This window comes from Lonchura striata, chromosome 7, assembly GCF_046129695.1.
Source record: "Lonchura striata isolate bLonStr1 chromosome 7, bLonStr1.mat, whole genome shotgun sequence".
Taxonomy (NCBI): Eukaryota; Metazoa; Chordata; class Aves; order Passeriformes; family Estrildidae; genus Lonchura; species Lonchura striata.
The window spans coordinates 16,624,596-16,643,835 of NC_134609.1; the positions used below are offsets into that span (position 1 = coordinate 16,624,596).

Below are 19,240 nucleotides of genomic sequence, written 5' to 3' on the forward strand. Positions count from 1 at the left end.
AGCAGCTGTGGGTTGGTGGTGTTTGCTGGAAAGGAGAACACAGCTCCTTCTCCCAGCAGGCATGTACTTCATTCCTGCCATTTTTTAAAGCCTGAGATAAAGCAACAGAACAACTTTTTCACTGGCCAGGAATAAAGGGGACTTTATTCCACTAGCTTTTAAGTTCTGCCCATTTTAATGATCCTTTATTGTGACAGGGAACATGGCATGCACGGCCAGAAAGTTCTGAGAAACAGAAAGCTGGTAGCAGATAAAGGTTGCTCTGGATTTGCAGGCTGTGAGGGAATCATATTGTGGAATGTAAATGATGCAGTTTTGCAAAGGAATAACTAAGGGAGGTTCAGAGAAAAGAGGAAATCTGCTTTTTGCTGTAGTCTGTCCTCTCCGTCTGCCCTCATGCCAGTTGTCTCTCCCTTACATGGAAAGCAGGTTCCCATTAAGCTGATCACACACCATCTATAACATCTGCTGCAAAATATTGTATTTTTTACCTGAACCTGTTCTTTGAGCTTAAGGATAAATTTTCCTGCTCCCTTCCACTTGCTTTGGGCCTGAAACACACACTCTTGATCAGAGAGAATCCTCTGAGATGGTTTAGATGTTGAAGACTTTTTGTTTGCTGGCTCTTTAGTCACCTCTTCCAAAAGCACATAATCACTTGGGTTTGGATTGCTCAAAATGCTGTAGGAGTATTTGGCTTTGCAGAGAGTCTGTTTAAAAGCAGAAAAACAAAACAAAAACCAAGGCATTCCCTCAGATTCAGGTTACTAAACTGTTTCTTCAGCTAGTGCTGAGAACAAATCCCACCTTAGCTTGTTTGAAACCAACTTCCAGCCCCGCTGTTGAGGTGGGCACACAGCCTTACCTGCTGTATGACATCCTGAGCCGTGCTGAGGCGTGGAGCTTTGATCACGGTGCGTGGTTGCTCTGGGGAGACATCATGTACCTGAACAAAGAAGCTGTCATCCTCAGAGCTGATAGCTGCTTCTTCCTTTGCTTCTTGAAAGACATTTCTCTCATTTAAATTCTACAGAGAAAATGACAGACAATTTCATTTACTTAAGAGAGGTAACTAATAGCTTGTGGTCACACAAGGGTTTTATTACATGGAAATTGGAGACTGTGGTTGCCTCAGCTCCATTTTGTTAAATGCATTATAAGAGAGTTTTGACAAGCCACAATTGTTAATATTTAATAATAATGCTAGTAAATACTCATGTTTTCTAAAATTGACATCTGAAATACCTTGCATAGTAGGCGAGGAATGGAGATGTTTGCATGGCATCATATGTCACAAAAATGGTCCCTTAAATCCTTCCCTTATGTATACAAAATGATGCTTTCTCATGTAATGGTGCCAGTATGATGAGAGAAGGTGGAAAGAGTTCTTTTCTTTCCTGTCCCTGCACTAAAGTCAAAAGAATTTAGAGAGCCAGAATCTCAGAAAACATTTTCCTGTGGTGTGAAGGCTGCATGTTTCTCACTCTCCCTTTTCAATGACTACTGCAGATTTTAGACAGAATTCCTTCTTCTCAGAGAATGCATTTCTGTCCAAAGCCCTGGAACACTTGAAACACAGCTTGGATTCATAAGCTGTAAATATGGACTGTGTATTGCACCCTGTCACTGGACCTGCTCCTTGTTTTTCCAGTCAGCTTTGCAGCTTCATTCCTAGCTCCAAGCTCTGAGGTGCTGCTGTCTGCAGAAAGGCTCAAAATTATGGATAATGCTTTGAGGTACTCCCATAACAGGACAGAACAACAGCATAATTTTCATATGGTAAAGCAGGTAAAGCAGGTTTGTACCCATTTTCTGAAGGAATGGGGCTTGGCAGGACACATGTGGCAGCATACACTGACAGAGGCAGTGCTGTAGTCAGTGGAATTCAGTAGGCTACTATTTCCACAAATAAATTTCTACCTTTTCATTTTTGTTCCAAATATTAGATATAAAGGAAACCAAAATGTGGAGTTGTATAAAATAATAGCAATTTGTCAAATTGAAGCTTTATCAAGAGTTGTGTCAAAATAAGCAAAAATTCATTTTTTTTCAGTTTAAAGTATACCAGAGCAGCTCTGTCATATATATATATGTAAAATCTGTGTACCAAGCAAGTGTTTTTATTTGCCTTACTGACCAAAGAAAGTGCCTCTGAAAACGGGATCATTAAGTGTCTTTCTCCTGCATTTTTGTCTCTGTCTCACAAGCCTGGGCAGTAGCATATTTTAAGCTGTAGATGCTTTGTTCATGGTGTAAACTGAAGTAATATTCCTCCTTTAAATTAAAAGAAATCACCTATTTCTTTGTTTTAGCCTATAATTGATAATTTAATCATCCTTTGAGGCTTTTAGACTTAGTCTTTAATATTAAAATTATTTCTAATTTTTCTATTCAGATGTTAAATTGCTGCCATCTAAATTGATGGTGGTTTTCTGGAGTTCTGCTATCTATGATCCTTTGGTATTAACTATTATCTTTATATTAATTTCCTATCATGGTATAATCTAGATTTGCATTAAATTAGAACTATCACTTCCAAGAGAGTCACTGAACTGGAGACTGAGCCATAATGAATAAACACCACACAGCTGATACTGGAGCTGAGGGGGGTCCAGTTGGTGTCACCCAGGTGTATAAAGTCCAGTTGTGCTTCTCACTCAAGAGTTAAGGTTGTTTTAAAATAATGCACACAGCATTGACATTAGTCACCAATTAGTGAAACAAATACTGCACCCTTTTGTTTTGTGGTCCTAAGAGCTATTTTTAGCTACCTTTCTAAATAATAATTTATCTAAAACAGACTTACTTCCTCTCGAGTTTTAAAGATAATTCTTCCAACATATCCTTCTTCTGGGAACCAACTGTTTAAAAGCTGCACTAGCCCTTCTTCAGGACCAATCACTCTCTGGAATGGTGGTTTTTTGCATTCGCTCTTTTCTTTTGATATAAAACTTTTCTCTTCCATCAGAAAATAGTCTGCAGCGCATGACTCGGTGCCTTTTATGGTAGCCAAGATCTAAGACAGACAACACACAACAATCAGAATGCTAAATATAAACACTGCATAATTAGTAGTTATAAATGAGAATGAATAAGGAAGCTTTAATAATCAGTAACTATTCTGACAGTGCAGGCAGAATTTCTGATGTGCTATTTATTATTCAGATATTTTACTCCAGGGTAATGTCCTGTTCTCTTTAGCCTAGCCAAGCAGTTCAACTATTCCAGACAAGGCAGTACTATTTAAGCTTATTTCGGTCCCTTTTGGCTGGCCAGAAAATTTATTCATAATCCCAGGACAGTACAGTCTTTTCCCACTGCTAGAATAACAATCCCTGCTGAGTTAACTGGTTTTTCTACTCATGAACTTAGCCCTGTAACTTTTACTCTCTGTTCCTACAGTGCCTCAGTTCAAAGAATTGTGTATAAATGTTGTAACAAGAACCCACTGCACCCGCTGACTATAACAGATTGTTTTTCTCACCTGCATATGCCCAAATACTAAAATACTAATACGGAATACATTCAAAGATTATAAACCCATTATCTGAAGCCAAGACTGGGAAAATTCCACTGATTATATTCTGTGTTTGCTGTGTAATTAATTCCACAGCAATGCATTTCTAACAGCACCGCTTGCTGTGATGAATGTGTGTGAGAAGTGCAGGAGACAGAGCTCCAGCAGGATGTTAGTGTGCCTTCTGGCAATGAAGAGTCTCCAATTCAGCAGGAACTCACCTGATGGAGCAGCTGTGCAGCCGTGGCCCCCGCGCTCACACTGAAAACAGTGAAAGGCTCTGGGCCTGGAATTCCATGAACTGTCACTTTGTAAGTCACGGCAGCTTTCCTTTCTCCCGGGCTAAACAACTGTTCAGACAACATTCAACAGGTTACTGGACGTTTTTACATAAGCATGTTAGTTCTAGGTTGCTTAAAAGAAACTGCACACAAGTTGTGAGGGCCTTGACAAAGCAAAGCTGTTTAGTTCATACATGGCTCCTCCTTACCCTATGGTTCGAGACATCTAAAAAAACCCCAACAAACCCTCCAAAAGCCTCCATTGTATCTTGAAGATGAAGAGAAAAAGGAAATCTATCTATTTTTTATCTATTTTCTAGTGGGAATAGATAAACTACCACTGGACAAAGGGCCAACCTCCATCACTCATTCCCCATTCTAACTGAGCTCAGATATTTGGATTCAGCATACAGATTACTGGATGAGAAGCTATAGCTTTGTTTTAACCTCCAAACTATTTGTTCTTCCTTTCTACCCTAGTAATTCACCAAGGTACAAGTTTGACATGTATTCACAGGAGGTAATATCTGCAACACACCTGTTGCACACAAAGGAGCTCAGAAGGTTTTATCTAACACTTTATGAGTCAGCAAAACGATAAAAATACATGTTTAAAGTTGTTAAAACACAAGTAACCCAGGTAGCCTCACAGTAAGGGCTTTTAAACAAAAATCACATCTATGCATGCAAATTTTTAGATATACAGATACCTGTAGGTATGTATACATATTTACACATATAAACATGTGGATGTGCACACACATATATAAATCTGTATGTATTTATGGAACTGCAGAGTTCATCTTTTCTTGTAACAGAAATAAATTTTGCTTTCATTATTTTGAAGTTGTTGGTAATTTGCATCTTCCCGAATTTTTTTTTTTTTGGTCTAAAATGCTTTGCTTGCAATTCATGCACAAAGGAATGCATGAGGCTGCACTGAACCTGACTGCTCATCCACATTCTCCCAGTTGAGAAGCACATTTCTTGTTCTATACCTAAATACAGCAGAGGAGCCAGACTTTGAAAATATTTACCTTCCTACAGTTTTATCCAGGTAGGATAACCTTACTTCCACCAAAGCCAAAAAAAAAAAAAAAAAAAAAAAAAAAAAAAAAAAAAAAGTAGGCATCAAGGTATGTCTGAAGAATGTGTAGGATTGAGGGCTAACATCTTTGAACACTCTGGCCCTATAAATCTTCACGTCATAGCAGTTATTAAACCAAGAGTACAGGTAATTCACATACACAAAAAATAAATTACCATAGATGCAGGCAGACTGTTTCCAGAGGGACTTTCTTCCATTCTCCGACTGTTTATGAACAAACTGGAAATTTCTAATGTTTCATTGTGTAGGTTATGGAGCTGGACATGCCTGTAGCCTAAAGAGGAAAAATCCTTCCATAAATACTTTGCCACATCCCAGGACACAAGTCTCATAAATGGAAAATTCAAATTTGCTGTATTTATAGCTACACTTTGCCACACAGGTAGGATTTGAAGCACTCTAATAGCACTGCATTAACACTCTGTACAACAGGGTAACACAAATCCTACTGTTGAGTGGCTCATAGAGTAACCTGCCTTTGTTTTACCATAATATTCTATAGTCATACATAAAATATCTAAATATCAGAACATGAATGAAGCAAGGTCAAATTCTCAACGGAAAATGCTTGTGTATGGCCAAATCTCCTCACATGCTAACCCAGACAGTTGTGTGACATTAAAGTGGCACAAAGCAAATGTAAGAGAGCTACTGGCACCATGGAAACTCTCTCCCCCAGGTGTGACTCAATTACTGATGTTTCCTGATCTCTCACTTTTTTCCACCCTTTCTTCACAGCCGTGGCTGTGAGAAGTGCAACTCCCCTCTGCACAGTGGTCAGTTGTTGCAGCAGTTTCTTGGGCAAAGGAGAAGGCAGGAGTGAAAGCACTCCAAGCTTCCTAAGGGAGCAGCCAGTCCCCTGGTGAACACAGCCCCAGGAACAGGTGTGGACCACCCTGCCTCCACAACAGCACAGGATGGGACTTTTTACAAGGCACTGGGGCGGCTGCCAGCTCCCCGGAGTCCTAGATCAGCACTGCACTGCCAGGCTGTGGTGTGCTGTCTGGTATTTGCTCCCTGTCTCCTCTGGAAAAAAGCAACTGATTTAAGAATTCCCCTCTGGAAGGATTCAGCCCAGGAATCTGCTGGACCATTTTGGCCGAGGGTGCCACCAGGAGCTACATCGTACCTCTCTTCAGGGCTCTCAGGGGAATGATCCTCTGGGCTGTTACAGCTGAGCAGTTATTTTCAACAACCGCAAAGCGGAGAAAGACCAAATCTTCGAAGTGAACGCGGAAAAGGAACTGCTCGTTCCACATGGGGTTGAGAGTGTTGCGGTGGATGGGCTTGGTGCGGAAGTGGCAGCTGTCCAGGGGCATCCCCAGCACGTCGATCTCGATGCAGGGGCTGCCCGTGCTGTTGCTGGGGCAAACGTTCTGGCCGGACACGATCTGCAGCCGAGGAGCACGGAGAACAATTAGTGGAGAAATCCCTATCCTGCCATGATCCTGAACTGAATACTGCTCAGCACATCCCTAAGCACAGTTTGTTAACGTGCTGAATTAATTACAACATTCACTTTTGTGATTGCCAGGGCAATGAGTTCAAAAGCAGAGCTCCCTCAACCGTCCCACCCCCAACACCACTGCTATGGTATCTTTCCTCTGCAAAAATACTCTATGCAACTGGTCAAGGCATCTGAATATTAATCCAGAATGAATGTACCAGTAATGCAGTCAAAAAGAATCACATTTTCTTCTCCATTACTCTGGGGTGATGGCATTGAGCTCTGGCTCGCTTTGGCATACACAACACAAGAATTAAGTGTGCAATTACCACAGCTGGGAAAATTCTGATTTTTATGAATTTCACTTTTCTGACACATTTCCTGGAAAGGACTAGTTTCTGAAAGTACATTTTTTTGGCCATAAATCCATGAATTATATATCTTGTTATGTAAGTTACAAAAAATTATTTTTTCAAGATTCAGTACAGCTTTTCATAATGGCTTTTTGTGCAGCTTTTCAAGTGTTCACAAATGTGTAGAACATCAAGGCACATATGTAATTTTACACAGTTGTGTAGTGCCAGGGAAAATGCTTTCAGGACTGAGTTTCAACAAATACTGTGAAAGAAACAGGGGAAGTAACTACGGATACAAATCAGCCAATACAATAAAATAAAGACAAATCGTTGTTCCTTTCCTCTCCAATTTCTGTTAGTTAGGCTGACCTTTGGAAGCAACATTTAAAAATTCAATCTTTTCATTTAGAAGTGTGACCGTAATGCTGATTAAAGACTGTAATTGCATATTGTCTACTTCTGTTTGCCTGCATGAAAATTCCCTTTTCATGTACTTACTGTTAAAGAATATATAGCTGGCTCCTTATTATCAAGGTCTCTTTCCAATGGACAAAAATGCTGGTACATTGAACAGTTTTTATCCCACAGAACTGGAGGTTTCAGAACATATCCACAGCCACCGTTAGCCTCAAACATTGCTGCATTGAGTTGCAGAGGAAGATCTGTGAAATTAAGGCAGCCAAAACTGACAGAGAGCAATGGTACAATGAAAAACTGTAAAAGTGAAGACAAAGTCATGTTTGAAGTATATTTTTAAAAATTATTTTAGTTATGTACTATTCCTGGTTTTCAGAACTGTCTGTGATTTATGTGTCCAATCTATCTAGTAATTACACAAAACTCTAAGAACAGTTCATTCTTTTCCTTTCCATTGTCTTTATTGAACTGTAGGGCTTGCCTACAACAGTTCTCTGGGAAGTCTCTAGGAATGTGCCCTGAGCTGCATAATGAAAGAGCGCTGTAAATGTCCTAATGGATCCCCCATGGAAAATGTGAAGGAACACAAGATAGCATAGCAAATATTCAAAAAATTATCAACATTAAACCAGCATCCAAGGCAGCACTTCCAAGTGAAAAATACTTCAGTACCTTTTTATGCTTAAAATTATCAGAAAGGTATAACAGTTAATTGAACTGGGAGAAAAAAACCAACCTTCAGCAATAAAATAAATATAAAAATGTTAGTGTTGCTGTCCAGGCACTTCTGGGTTATCAGGGAACCTGCTGCATTGGCATAAAGCTCCTGGACTCTGAGGTCACTGCCCTCAAGGACCAGACTGTTGTGCTATGAAGCTGCTTGTGGCTGGGGTGCAGATACAGGAAGGTCCCCTTGGGAGAGCAGGGAAAAGTAAACAGGGAAAATACAAATTCATGACTTTAGACCTCCTATCACATTTCTAACGTATTAAAAGCTGGGTTTGGGCAGCCTTACCGTCTGTTTGGTAGTTCAGAGCCACGAGCTGCACACCGTGGAGCCAGAAGATGAGGGGGTGGGGGTTGGAGGAGTCGATGCGCGTGGCAGCGGGGTAGGTCCTCAGGAGCTGGCAGGTGGTGTGCTGGATCAGCTTCTGGGAGTAGCGCCTGCAGAGCCGCTTGGCAGCGTTCTCGTTCAGGGACGAGATGTGATAGCACTTGGGAGTCCTTATGATGGCACTGAGGGAGGCTGGAGAGTTGTAAGGAGAGCAAGGATCTTCCCAGGTCTGCCGCATCACATCGAAAGGACCTGGAAAAGAAACGGTGCCCTCAAGGTACAGCTGCAGGTCCAGAGGCTCCAAAAGTGCAATGTTTTCCAGTGGAGTATGTGTGTGTGCTTTGGTTATGGTAAAAAAAGGTGATCCTGGAAAATGACACTACTCGGGGCAAGTGTCACAGTGGTTCTCACACAGTAAGAACAATCCCTGAGAGGAAACACAATGTCCAAGTACTGAAATAATACCACGATTAGATGTGCTAACAAGCACTTTCATAAATATATACCTCATTGGCATTTGCCTGAATAAATCAAGGAATAAAATTCCCTTCTTCTCATTTATACATTTTACATGAGGAAGAGAGGCAAGACTGAAAGCCATCTGCCAATTTTCCAAGTAGACATCTACAGAGACTGCGAAGTTAGGGGAAAAAGGCAGCAAAATACTTATATGCTTTAGAATTAGGCACCACACTTCTTCACTTTTAGGACATTGGCCTCTAGAAGGAAATCTCTTCTGTCTGCTGCAGTCATGCCCTTGGGGTGCAAGAAATACAACCCTCCCTGAGCCAGAAAATGAGTTCAGAGTATCTCTTTATGGCAATCACATGAAAGGCAGGGGATCTGGGTCTTACTCCTGCTCCAGAACCTTTCCTGTACTTTCTTTTTATTTCTTTACGTCTGTGCATAGGCAGAGGCACAATTTCCAGGTTCACAAACTGAATCACCTGCACGGTCTAATTTGCATAATTACACATTTGGACTTGGCTGAATTTTAGGCTGCTAAATTCTAAGTTCAGACAATAAAAACTCTTTTCTGCACCAGCCCAACAGTTCTGGTTTTCATTTGTACTTTGAAAATACTCACTTATATCTTCAAAAATATAAACTTTAAGATACTTAAAATGTACATTAGTTTTGAATTGTTTATGAATTAGGATCATCATATTTCTCATCAAGTATCCTGATATTCCACACTCACCACTTCAGTTGTAATAGTGGTACTGTAATAGCTGCTGGGAACATTTTACACATTGCAAAGTATTTGATCTTTAACAACTTGGTCTGGTACATGTGTTGGACTACAGAGTCATTCCACGTGACTGGTGGAAGAAGATGTTAACTTTACCTTTTCCAGATGCTTTGGCAAGAGCAGCTGACTCCCCAGGGCTCAGCCTGCCAGGATTGTTGCCAAAAATGGACTTCCTGCTTTTTCTTTCTTTTCCTCTGCTAGAGCCAGATGGGTTTAGAGTTGACAAGCCTGTTCCCATAAATGTAAAATAAATGAGCCAAAAAACATGACCAAGAGGGCAAGACATTTTCCACCATATTTTACATTATTTTTGAAGGCATGAATACTCCTGTTATATAGCACACAGGACAAGCAGTGTATTTTTCTCCACAATTTAATTTCAGCATCTTTAAATATATACACTCTTTTATATATGTATATATTATGTATGGGTTTATATATAATGCATATATGTATGCATTTATATAATGTATATAGAAACCCATATGAAACAATACAATATACAATTCTCTCTCTGTGATATAACTTTTCTCCATTTTACTTTTTGGCTTGAAGAAGGTAAAGGCTTTCTCTCCAATTAATAAAGGGTCCAAAGTGATACAAAAAAAATCTGCAGCAACAGTCCCGAAATATTCATCCTAGAAATAATTTTAAAAAATAAAAATATGTTCTACAGAAGCAATAAATCTGCACAGTAGTGAATATCATGGAATTCATCTAGGTTACGATACCTACATAATTAAATAAATGCAAGAATATGATTTTAAGATATAATGTAATGTAATGTAATATCACATTATATGTCCAAATGCTGTTGGTTAAACAGTTTAACTTCAAAATGTTTTCAGAGTCATCTTCTTCTGTTTATTTGTACTTCAGTGTTGGTAAATACAGTTAGGTGTGCAAAATCCATTACATATTCAATGGTCAATATGTACTAGGAGTAGAGCTGGAAAGCTCTAGTATAGCTATTATTCAAACTTGTGCATTCTAGGAACATAATCATTAAAAGTCATGACCTGAATCTTGGTGAAGTAAACAGACTAAATCCTACTTAAGGTCAATTTCTTTCTGTTGGCTTGGAGAGACCACAGAGCAGATCAAAATTAAAGTGCACAATAATTATTCTGACACCCACAGCAATGAGATGTGGGATGCTCCTAGAAGCCCAAGATGTATTTGTGATATAGAATGTAACAAAGTAAACCCACTCTTACATGCCTAATGGTGACTCCTAAAACGTCCCACATTAATTCACATCAATTCACACCTGCCTAAAGACAGTTCTAGATTTAATACTAATATTTCAAATACAAATGTAAATCACAAAGAGGATACATTGGCCTCTTCTGATTGAAGACTGCCCACAGCTGCAAATTTTCAGCTCTCCATCTTTATGGCATGTGTACATGTACTTAATAAAATTATGCACACAATTTCAATGGAACTGCTTGGGTTAGTAGTATTCAGAACGTATATAAATGTTTTCCACGTTGGAGATGTATTGTCTCTTTTAGCCAAAGCATACACATAAACCACAGAAGATGGTAGAAATTGGGATCAAGGAATATGAACTGACTAGAAGAACGAGGAGTTATGCACTGTGTGCTTCCAGCACTATTTAAACCCAGTTTTGAATGGATCAAATGGATTTGGCAAGTTTCAAAATCCTGTTGTGGAGACAGACACTGAGGAAACAAACTGACCTCCTACATGAGCAGACTGAGTGCAGAGCCCTGGGGCTGACAGCCCCGTGTGATGGCCACAGGGTACCCTGCAGCTGGCAGCTTCCTCTCGGTCTGTCACACTTTGCATGTTACACATCTCTCCCCACAGACAAGCTCCATTTTGCACTCCAATTTAAACCTGACTTCAAAATATAGCTCTACCAATTCATAGAATCATCAAATCACAAAATAATAGAGATTGACAAAGATATGGAAGTAATCTGGTCCAACTCTCTGGTCAAAATAGGATCAGCTCAGATCCCACCATACTGTACATAAATCGTATTGTACTACCACAGGGTCAGAGTAAATGTTTTGTGTTTCCCTATAACTCTTTGCCATGTTCTTCAAGGTATGGAATTTAGTGCCCATTTCATGTGTTAGATATAAGCACAGTGCTTCTTTACTACTTCTGGACTTAATCTAGGGGATTACAAACTTCCCTGCTCTTCCTCTCACCATGCTAACGTAACAGGTTAAATTGTAATTGTCACCTTCTCACCATGTGCTTCAGACCAACAGAAAATCTGCAGGTATGCAGACCTTAAAAGGGAATTTACAGCATTTTTATATGTAGGGTGACCCTTTTTATGTTCACTTTAACTTCTTGAGAAGTGATACTACAGGGGCAGACAATCTGGTATGATGGAGATAGTGACCGAATTTCATGCTGGTGGGTGCTGGTGACTCCCTGCTCCCTCCATATGATTGTGCAAATCCTGCTCTTATATACTCAGTTTCTCTACTCATTGTGTAAGGATCTCAGCACCAAGGTGCCCAGCCATGTGCCAGCAGCAGTGCTCAGGGGTGATCCACTGCCCTCAGCTTGGGTGACCACCGAGAACAGACCTCCAGCCTCTCAGATAATGGTGCAATGATACCCAACACACTGGAATTCAAGTTAAGCAAGGACTGTAAGGTCAAAGAGTACAGAAACAACAAGGACCATGGTGGGTTCCTTGTTACTAGAGGTTTTATAAACAAGAAATGTTATTTTCTCCACATGATAAATTCTGTTTTGACCAGGGAACACTTAGGGAAATCTGTGTTACTCAGCAGGTTACAGTAAGTAAACATTATGGTCCTTGTCCTTTTTTATAGTCACAAATCAGTGATTAACATTCAGGGATGTAGTCAAGTGTAAACACAGAAAAATTATAGGAAGACAGAAGAAATAAAGTATTTACATCATTGATCAGACACTGACATGAATCCTGCCCTCCCCCTTTCCAAAACTCCTGCATTTTCTGAGTTGGTTAGGAACACAGGCACTAGAGCTAGAGAGTCATGATCTAGCAGCCTTATTCCCATCATTAATGCTGGGTAGGGCACTGCACCACATCTGTGCCCTCTGACTGAGCACAGCAATCCAATCAGTGGCACAGTGGCTATGGAACTGTCTCAGAGGAGCCAATATTTGTCTCAAAGGAGACAAAGTTTGTTGGAAAAGTAATTTCTACAGCTTTATGTGTTCATCTGTGAAAGGAGGTAATCTTGTTAATTATTCCATTTATGATCCCTTTAAAGCAAGAGGAAGATATCTGTAGGTACTTCTTTAATAACCACTATTACATTAAAAATTAAATATTTCAAAGTTTTCTTAGAACATCAGAATTTTTTATGCGTCAAAATGCTTGGAACAAACCAAAGTATCCCCATTTAATCTTGAATATCTTTCTTTAAAAGAAAATATTTTACTTGAAAGATAATCTCATTGCAGATTTTATTAAAAAGAGTATCAGATTTGGATTTTTAGAAGTCATTATTTTAACAAGTGACACCTACAATTTTTAAAGTTATAAAAGATTATAAAAGAATGTCTGTCCATTTTTCAGCCTGCTTATCTTGCTTATTTGACACTACTTTATGTTTGGTTAGCTTCTCTAATCTGATTATAGTTCTGTTTGTGTAAGATCATGATTTGGCAGAATTGCTAACTTTTCCACAGAGAACTATTCCAGTAAAGAGCAGATTTTTCATTCAAAACATTAAATATATCAATAAACAATAAATTCTCAATTTAAAAGTATTTATGTACATAGTATGAGCCAAAATATACCCAACCTCATATTTCAGTACTGAACAAGTGCCTATCAGTGATCTCTTCAGTTACTCCCTCTCCTTTACTCTGCAAAAGTTATTCTTCCTACTGTAGAGAAGATTTTCTCACTTCCATAACTGCTTCCATGAAGATTGAGTGAGAGTGTGAAAGCAGCCACCCTCACCCATCCTATGAAAAGGTGCTTTACCCCTGCAAATGGCTCCTCTCCTGTCCACTTAGGAAAGAACAGAAAATGAAGCTGTAGGCAAAGGTGAAACACAGTAAACAGAGGTCACTTAAAAAATGTGACACACTCTACCTTCAAGGCCTTAAGAATATTATCCTTCTTAATTCAGTAGGACCTTACATGGAAACTCAGAGCTCTTAAGATTAAGCTTTCTGTCATCTGGCATTTGGCAGTGAAACAGTTGTCTAAGTTGTGAAGACTGGCAAATTTCACTTTTGTAAACATTTTAATATGACAAACAGTATGCATTCACATAATTTATGAACGCTACTTCTCAGCCAGGAGCTGCTATTATGAAGACTACCAAATCATGAAGAACGAACCTCCTCCAGTACTTCAAACTAATTCAAAACATAAACATAATGTCTCCAGGAATTAGAAAGCTTAAAGCAATAAAACAGGGCAGTGTACTTACCCGGGAACTTTACAGCTTGACAGTAAATGACAAGATCTGATAGCTCTGGGGCTATTTGTCTGCTTTCCTTCTTATTTTGTGGAAGATAGAATTCTTCACCCAGCTCCATGTCATAAACCTGAGTGACAACACCAAGAACATTTAATAATATTACTGAATGTAGAAGAACTCTTGCACATCTTACTTATGTCTTTAAAATATTTTATCTCTTTCTTCTTATATGCTTTCTGTTCTCACCTAACAAATCTCCCTCCCATGTGTACATTTCTGATCAATACTTGTTACTCATTCTGCAGTACTGTGTAAAGGCCTTACTCAGAGTCAGTTCTACAAACATTTAGACAAAACACGTCCATGTTGTGAAGAATATACAATACACTAACCAGTAATACACTGGTTCTTCTAATACACTAACCAGTAATATACTGGTTATTTTTTCAGATGATTTAATAAGAGGTGCTGTGATTATCTGATAGTGCAGTATTTTAAACTTATTTTGAAGCATAAAGATGCTGAAGATTCAGACTAAATCATCCGTTTCATCAATATTAATTTTCAGCCAAGCAGCCTATATATACTATAACCTCTGAGGACTTCTCTTGAACAGTATGTTGAGCATTTGTTCTACTTAGGCTATTTTCTCTGGTGTCTTTTCCATGCTTTCTCTGGTTCCTCTTCATTAAAGTGCATTTGCTATCCAATGTCTCAGTTACTGAAACTGTCCAAATCCTTTTGAACCTGGTTATATATAAAAGAGCAGCTGAGAAGAAAGAGGGAAAAAGCAGAACTACCTTTCCTTTATTATTGTAAGTATCAGCCTTCTTTAGTCGTTTGGCATTCTCTTCATTATATTCAAACTGCAGTTTATCACTTGATAATTTATTCTCTGGTCGATCTTCAAGAATATTATCTAAAAATCAATAGGATTTTAATAAACATAAAGCCAAACAATTTCAACTGGAAATTTAATTTGAATTAACAATATTTGTGGACAGTGTTGTGAATCTTATATGAATAATTAGATGCTAAAATAATGCATTTACCGGTCAGAGCATCATTCTCTAGTATTAATCTTCTATTTAAAAATTTAATGCTTGGGTTTGGGTAAGACATTGCCTTTCCTTTAAAGCCCATCCTTTTGTGCTCAGAAGATCATTAAAACCAAACCATCTAATGAATTAAGTTTACCATTGAAAACAATTGATATTCCCGAATGACAAAAAAATGCCAAAGTCCAAGCACAATTAACCCCATCAAACAAATGCTGTGCACATTTTGTACAGCAAGTTTTGGCTTTCCTCTCTTTACTTTCACCATGCACAAATATTTTTTACATGTACAGAAACTCCTCTTCAAAGCTATATCTTTTTCAGAGAACAGTATGCCTAATAATGATTTGGTCTTTCTGGACCAAAATGTCACAGCTGTCACAAAAGGAATGGTTTCAATTTATTCCTGATATTCCTGATGCTTTGACCATATTCTTTTTATGCATAACACGTGTCACACATGCAGGCTTCTAACAGTTCCTGACCAGTTAACAATGCCATATAAGAATCACTGCTTGTATTTATAATATGAACTAGAAACTATATATTCACACTGTCACATTGAACAGGCTAAAGATGCAGTGCTGATTTCATGCAGTTAAAATGCTCAACCAAGTGGCTTTTACCTTCCTGGCTGTTAGGAGCAGGAGAAGCATTAAGGACATCAGCTACAGGGAAACGAGTCAGACAGGGAATAAGAGGAAAGGGAATTAAGACTTAGAGCCAGAGAAATGAAAAGTGTCAGTTCTAAAATTATTAGCCTTATGCAAAAAAATGTATCGGTAAGAAAAATAAAACTGAATCTCTTTTATAAAGTTTACAGATCATCATTTAGATTAGTTTTAACAAAATATTAAGATAATTAAAGACTTCAAAGACTAATCATTGTAATACAGTAGTAAACCATGCTGAAGATTCCTTCATATACTAGAAGGTGTAAATGTTTCTTGCTAGCTTCATATTTTTCAAACTTTCTCTTAACTAGAACAGTGCCAAAAAGTCACTTACTACAATCAGTTTGCAAAATTTTCTTGGCAAGTCTGTTAGCAAAGATTTGAGGTTTCATAGCAATTTACATCTACATCATCTCCACCCTGTTCCTCACAAAGTGTATGCTCAAGTAGACAGCTAGGCCAACTTTCAGGCAAAATGCTACTGAAGGCTGCATTGACATCAAACTCATAAATAACACTACTATTCCACAACCACTGTTAAGTCTTGAACTCCATTTGTTAATTTTGTGACTCTTTTTAAAATCACTAAACACAGAATCAAGTAATATAAGCAAGAGACCACCTGGAAAGAAGTCCTGCGCTGCAGGACATGCTCAAGCCTTACACCTCTCTGAACATGGCACCTAGAACTTAAATGGGTCCCCACCAGAATGAAAAGTGCAGTGAGTGAAGTACTCCACTGTTCACCCAGGAGAACATCCCCAGCTGTGTCAGACCAGTTGTCCATCTGGCCCAGTATTCTCTTTCTGATAGTGGCAACAGAACAACCAGCCACCCATCGCCACCTCAACAACCACAATCGAATAATAGGGATGTTGGACCAAATACTGCTACCAGTAACAACTGCTTATAAAGCTCTTCATTAATTTGTCCAATCCTTTTTTTTTAATATTCTGATGCCATTTGGCCCTGCAATTTCCCATGGATGCACATTCCAGAAGTTTGCTACCAGCTGCACAAATATTTTACCTGTTTTAGACTGATTTTCCACTTGTTTTACTGAGCACCTGCTAGATCTAACAAGTAACATTCTGTGCTTCCCTTAATCCACCACTTCATGACTTAGTAAACCTGCTTCCAACTCACCCGAGTCCTCTTCTCTGCCAGCTGAAAAATTTCAGCCTTTTCAGACTCGTGCAAGGACAGTGCTTACCCTGAACTGTTCATTCCTGAACTAGAATATTCACGTCTTATTACTACAGTTCTAACAAGAGCACTGTAACAAACAAAGAAATAAATATAGTTACCATCAGAGAGAGATTCATAGTCATAGTCATATTCATCCTCCTCATCTTCTTCCTCTTCATTGGTAGGTGTGGGGTTGCTAGCACCATTGCTAGCCTGTGCTTGCAAATGTGCCAGCTGATGAGCCTACAACAACAGAAACACTTATCACATCATTGCTAAGTACTTTTAAAGAAAAAAAGTTTTCATCACTGTTTGTATCTTGTTTTGTTTATATGAAAACACTGAATATATTAAGTGAGAAATAAGTAGGTTGCTAAGATGAATCTAACATACCATTCTAGGGGTTTGAACATAAAGAGAACTTGTATTGCAAGAAAAACAATAAGATATGAAACCTAATTAATTATGGGAAAATGCCCAAGTTGCACATCATTCAATACTGTTTTTTTCCAGTCTGAGATATGCTGTTTCAGAAACAGTTACTTTTTCAAAAGATGGAGAATATCCATATACTGATCAGTTGATTTACTCATGTGATAACAAGAATTTAAGTCTAATGCAATTGTGTTTACATTTTGGGTAATGGCGATTAGTTTTCAAGGGTTCAATTGAACTGCTGACTAACCATAGGCATTATCAGAGTGAAGTTACTTGAGATGCAGCCCTAAATTTTAGAAATCAAAAAAAGTCTCACATGGAAATAAAAACTATTTGAGTAGAGTCTCCCACAAGAAGTCAATAAAAAATCAAGTATTTGACTGGCTTGAATTTGGAAAAAGAAACAAAGCAGAACTCTACCAAAAATTACTACATGGTGCAAATACACACATATACTCAATGCATATCACTACTTCTCAATAAACATGAGTAGCAAATATTAAAACCTCAGAGAAACAGATTAATTTATGTTTCTCACACAGGGCATATGGTGTTAATCATAATATTATGAAGTTTTACAAAAATAATATACACTAAAATTAAGTTAAGCTGTAGGTATAATTTACTGTATGTGTTGTCTACTTATTTGAAAACACTGAAATCCACTGTGAGTTATCCAAGCATGAATGTGCATTAGATTATTCTGCTGTACATTGGAATTAGCAAAAATTTCAAACACAAATTAACTACTTCTAACAAGAGTTGGGTCTCGCTGCTTGCTGTTAAGGAAGGACTATACCTTTTGTTTCAATATATCCACTGGCGTTTGATGAGCTTTCAGCTTCTTGTTTTTAAGCAGGATTTTTCTTCTCAATTGGCCAGGGGAAGGCAGCATGGGATCATCAGAAAAGTCACTCTCAAATAAAAACTTTGTCACCAATTTATCTCCAAACACATTCTGAAATATCAAGAAGAGGTGATGTACTATGGAAAATCCCAGGGCATGTTCTTGGAATACCTGATGGCAGTGGGCAGCCTACCTTGAAAATCTCGGCCATCTTGCGCTGCTGGGGCAGCGAGCAGTGGTTCTCTATGGAGATGATGACCGGCATGTCGGAGGTGATGAACGCGTTGCGCTCGATGGCTTCCACCACCTCCTGCCAGAGAGAGAGGCCATTGCAAGGGCATGGCAGCATTCTGCAGCTCAGCTAACCTGCTGCTAGCTGGAGGAGAGACACCTGCTTCCTTCTGAAAGAAGGAAGCCACTCTGTGCTTTCAAAGCAAGCTGGCATCTTGTTACAACACAAGTGGTAACACTACTTTTGTTACTTAGGTACCAATAAAGACATAAAATTACACTACATATGCTACAAAAACTTACTGCTGAGTATTTAATGTCTGGCATAATCTATAGCTTATAGTCTATTAGAATTTAGCCCATTAGAATTTGTATTTTTCTAATAGGCGATTTTTCCCCCCTTCCTTACAGAAAAGATAACTTCTCTTTTTTTTTGTTTCTACATGCAATTACCAGCATACCTTAAAAGAGATCTTTGTAGTAAGAGTGTGCCCATGATAAATGATGGGCATCCCATCATCACCATCCCAGCAATCCAATTCTACACTTCTGCAGCCTTGTAAAAGAACCTATAATGCAATTGAACAGTGTAAGCATATTTAAGCCACAGTATCATGCCATCAAAGCAGAAGACAGACATTGCAGAACTGAATGAAAGTCTAGTGAATCAGCAAAATTGCTAGAAAGAGCAATCTCTATGAAGTGAACAGCCCATGGAATGTACAGTCCCCAGCTAACTGCATTCCCTAACTGAATTCCTTATTTCCCATTGAAAAAGACTGGGAAATTAAGCAAAGCATGAATGTTCTTGAGAGAATTACAATTAAGCTTTGAAATTCATGGTATCATACAGGATACATGGAATCTGTTTGCAGAAGGTGGTTCTTATTTTACAGCTTAATTTTCTGAGAGAGAGACACATTCCCATATTTCTCCCTGCAGAAACAGCTA

The 19,240-nt window shown here is 38.6% G+C and overlaps 1 protein-coding gene across 1 annotated transcript in view; it reads right to left on the minus strand.

The window, feature by feature from the left end:
• PLCE1 (phospholipase C epsilon 1) overlaps positions 1-19,240 on the minus strand; it is a 136,879-nt gene that overhangs the window by 5,357 nt on the left and 112,282 nt on the right. Inside the window, exons 18-33 of the mRNA XM_077784637.1 lie at positions 18,751-18,858; positions 18,252-18,368; positions 18,011-18,169; positions 16,893-17,016; positions 15,538-15,579; positions 14,654-14,772; positions 13,863-13,980; positions 9,529-9,660; positions 8,142-8,432; positions 7,208-7,371; positions 6,036-6,297; positions 5,062-5,180; positions 3,739-3,867; positions 2,807-3,016; positions 866-1,027; positions 492-710 (exon numbers count right to left, since the gene is read on the minus strand). Of these exons, the coding sequence (XP_077640763.1) occupies positions 492-710; positions 866-1,027; positions 2,807-3,016; positions 3,739-3,867; positions 5,062-5,180; positions 6,036-6,297; positions 7,208-7,371; positions 8,142-8,432; positions 9,529-9,660; positions 13,863-13,980; positions 14,654-14,772; positions 15,538-15,579; positions 16,893-17,016; positions 18,011-18,169; positions 18,252-18,368; positions 18,751-18,858 (2,475 nt within the window). The remainder of the gene's footprint in view (positions 1-491; positions 711-865; positions 1,028-2,806; positions 3,017-3,738; positions 3,868-5,061; positions 5,181-6,035; positions 6,298-7,207; positions 7,372-8,141; positions 8,433-9,528; positions 9,661-13,862; positions 13,981-14,653; positions 14,773-15,537; positions 15,580-16,892; positions 17,017-18,010; positions 18,170-18,251; positions 18,369-18,750; positions 18,859-19,240) is intronic.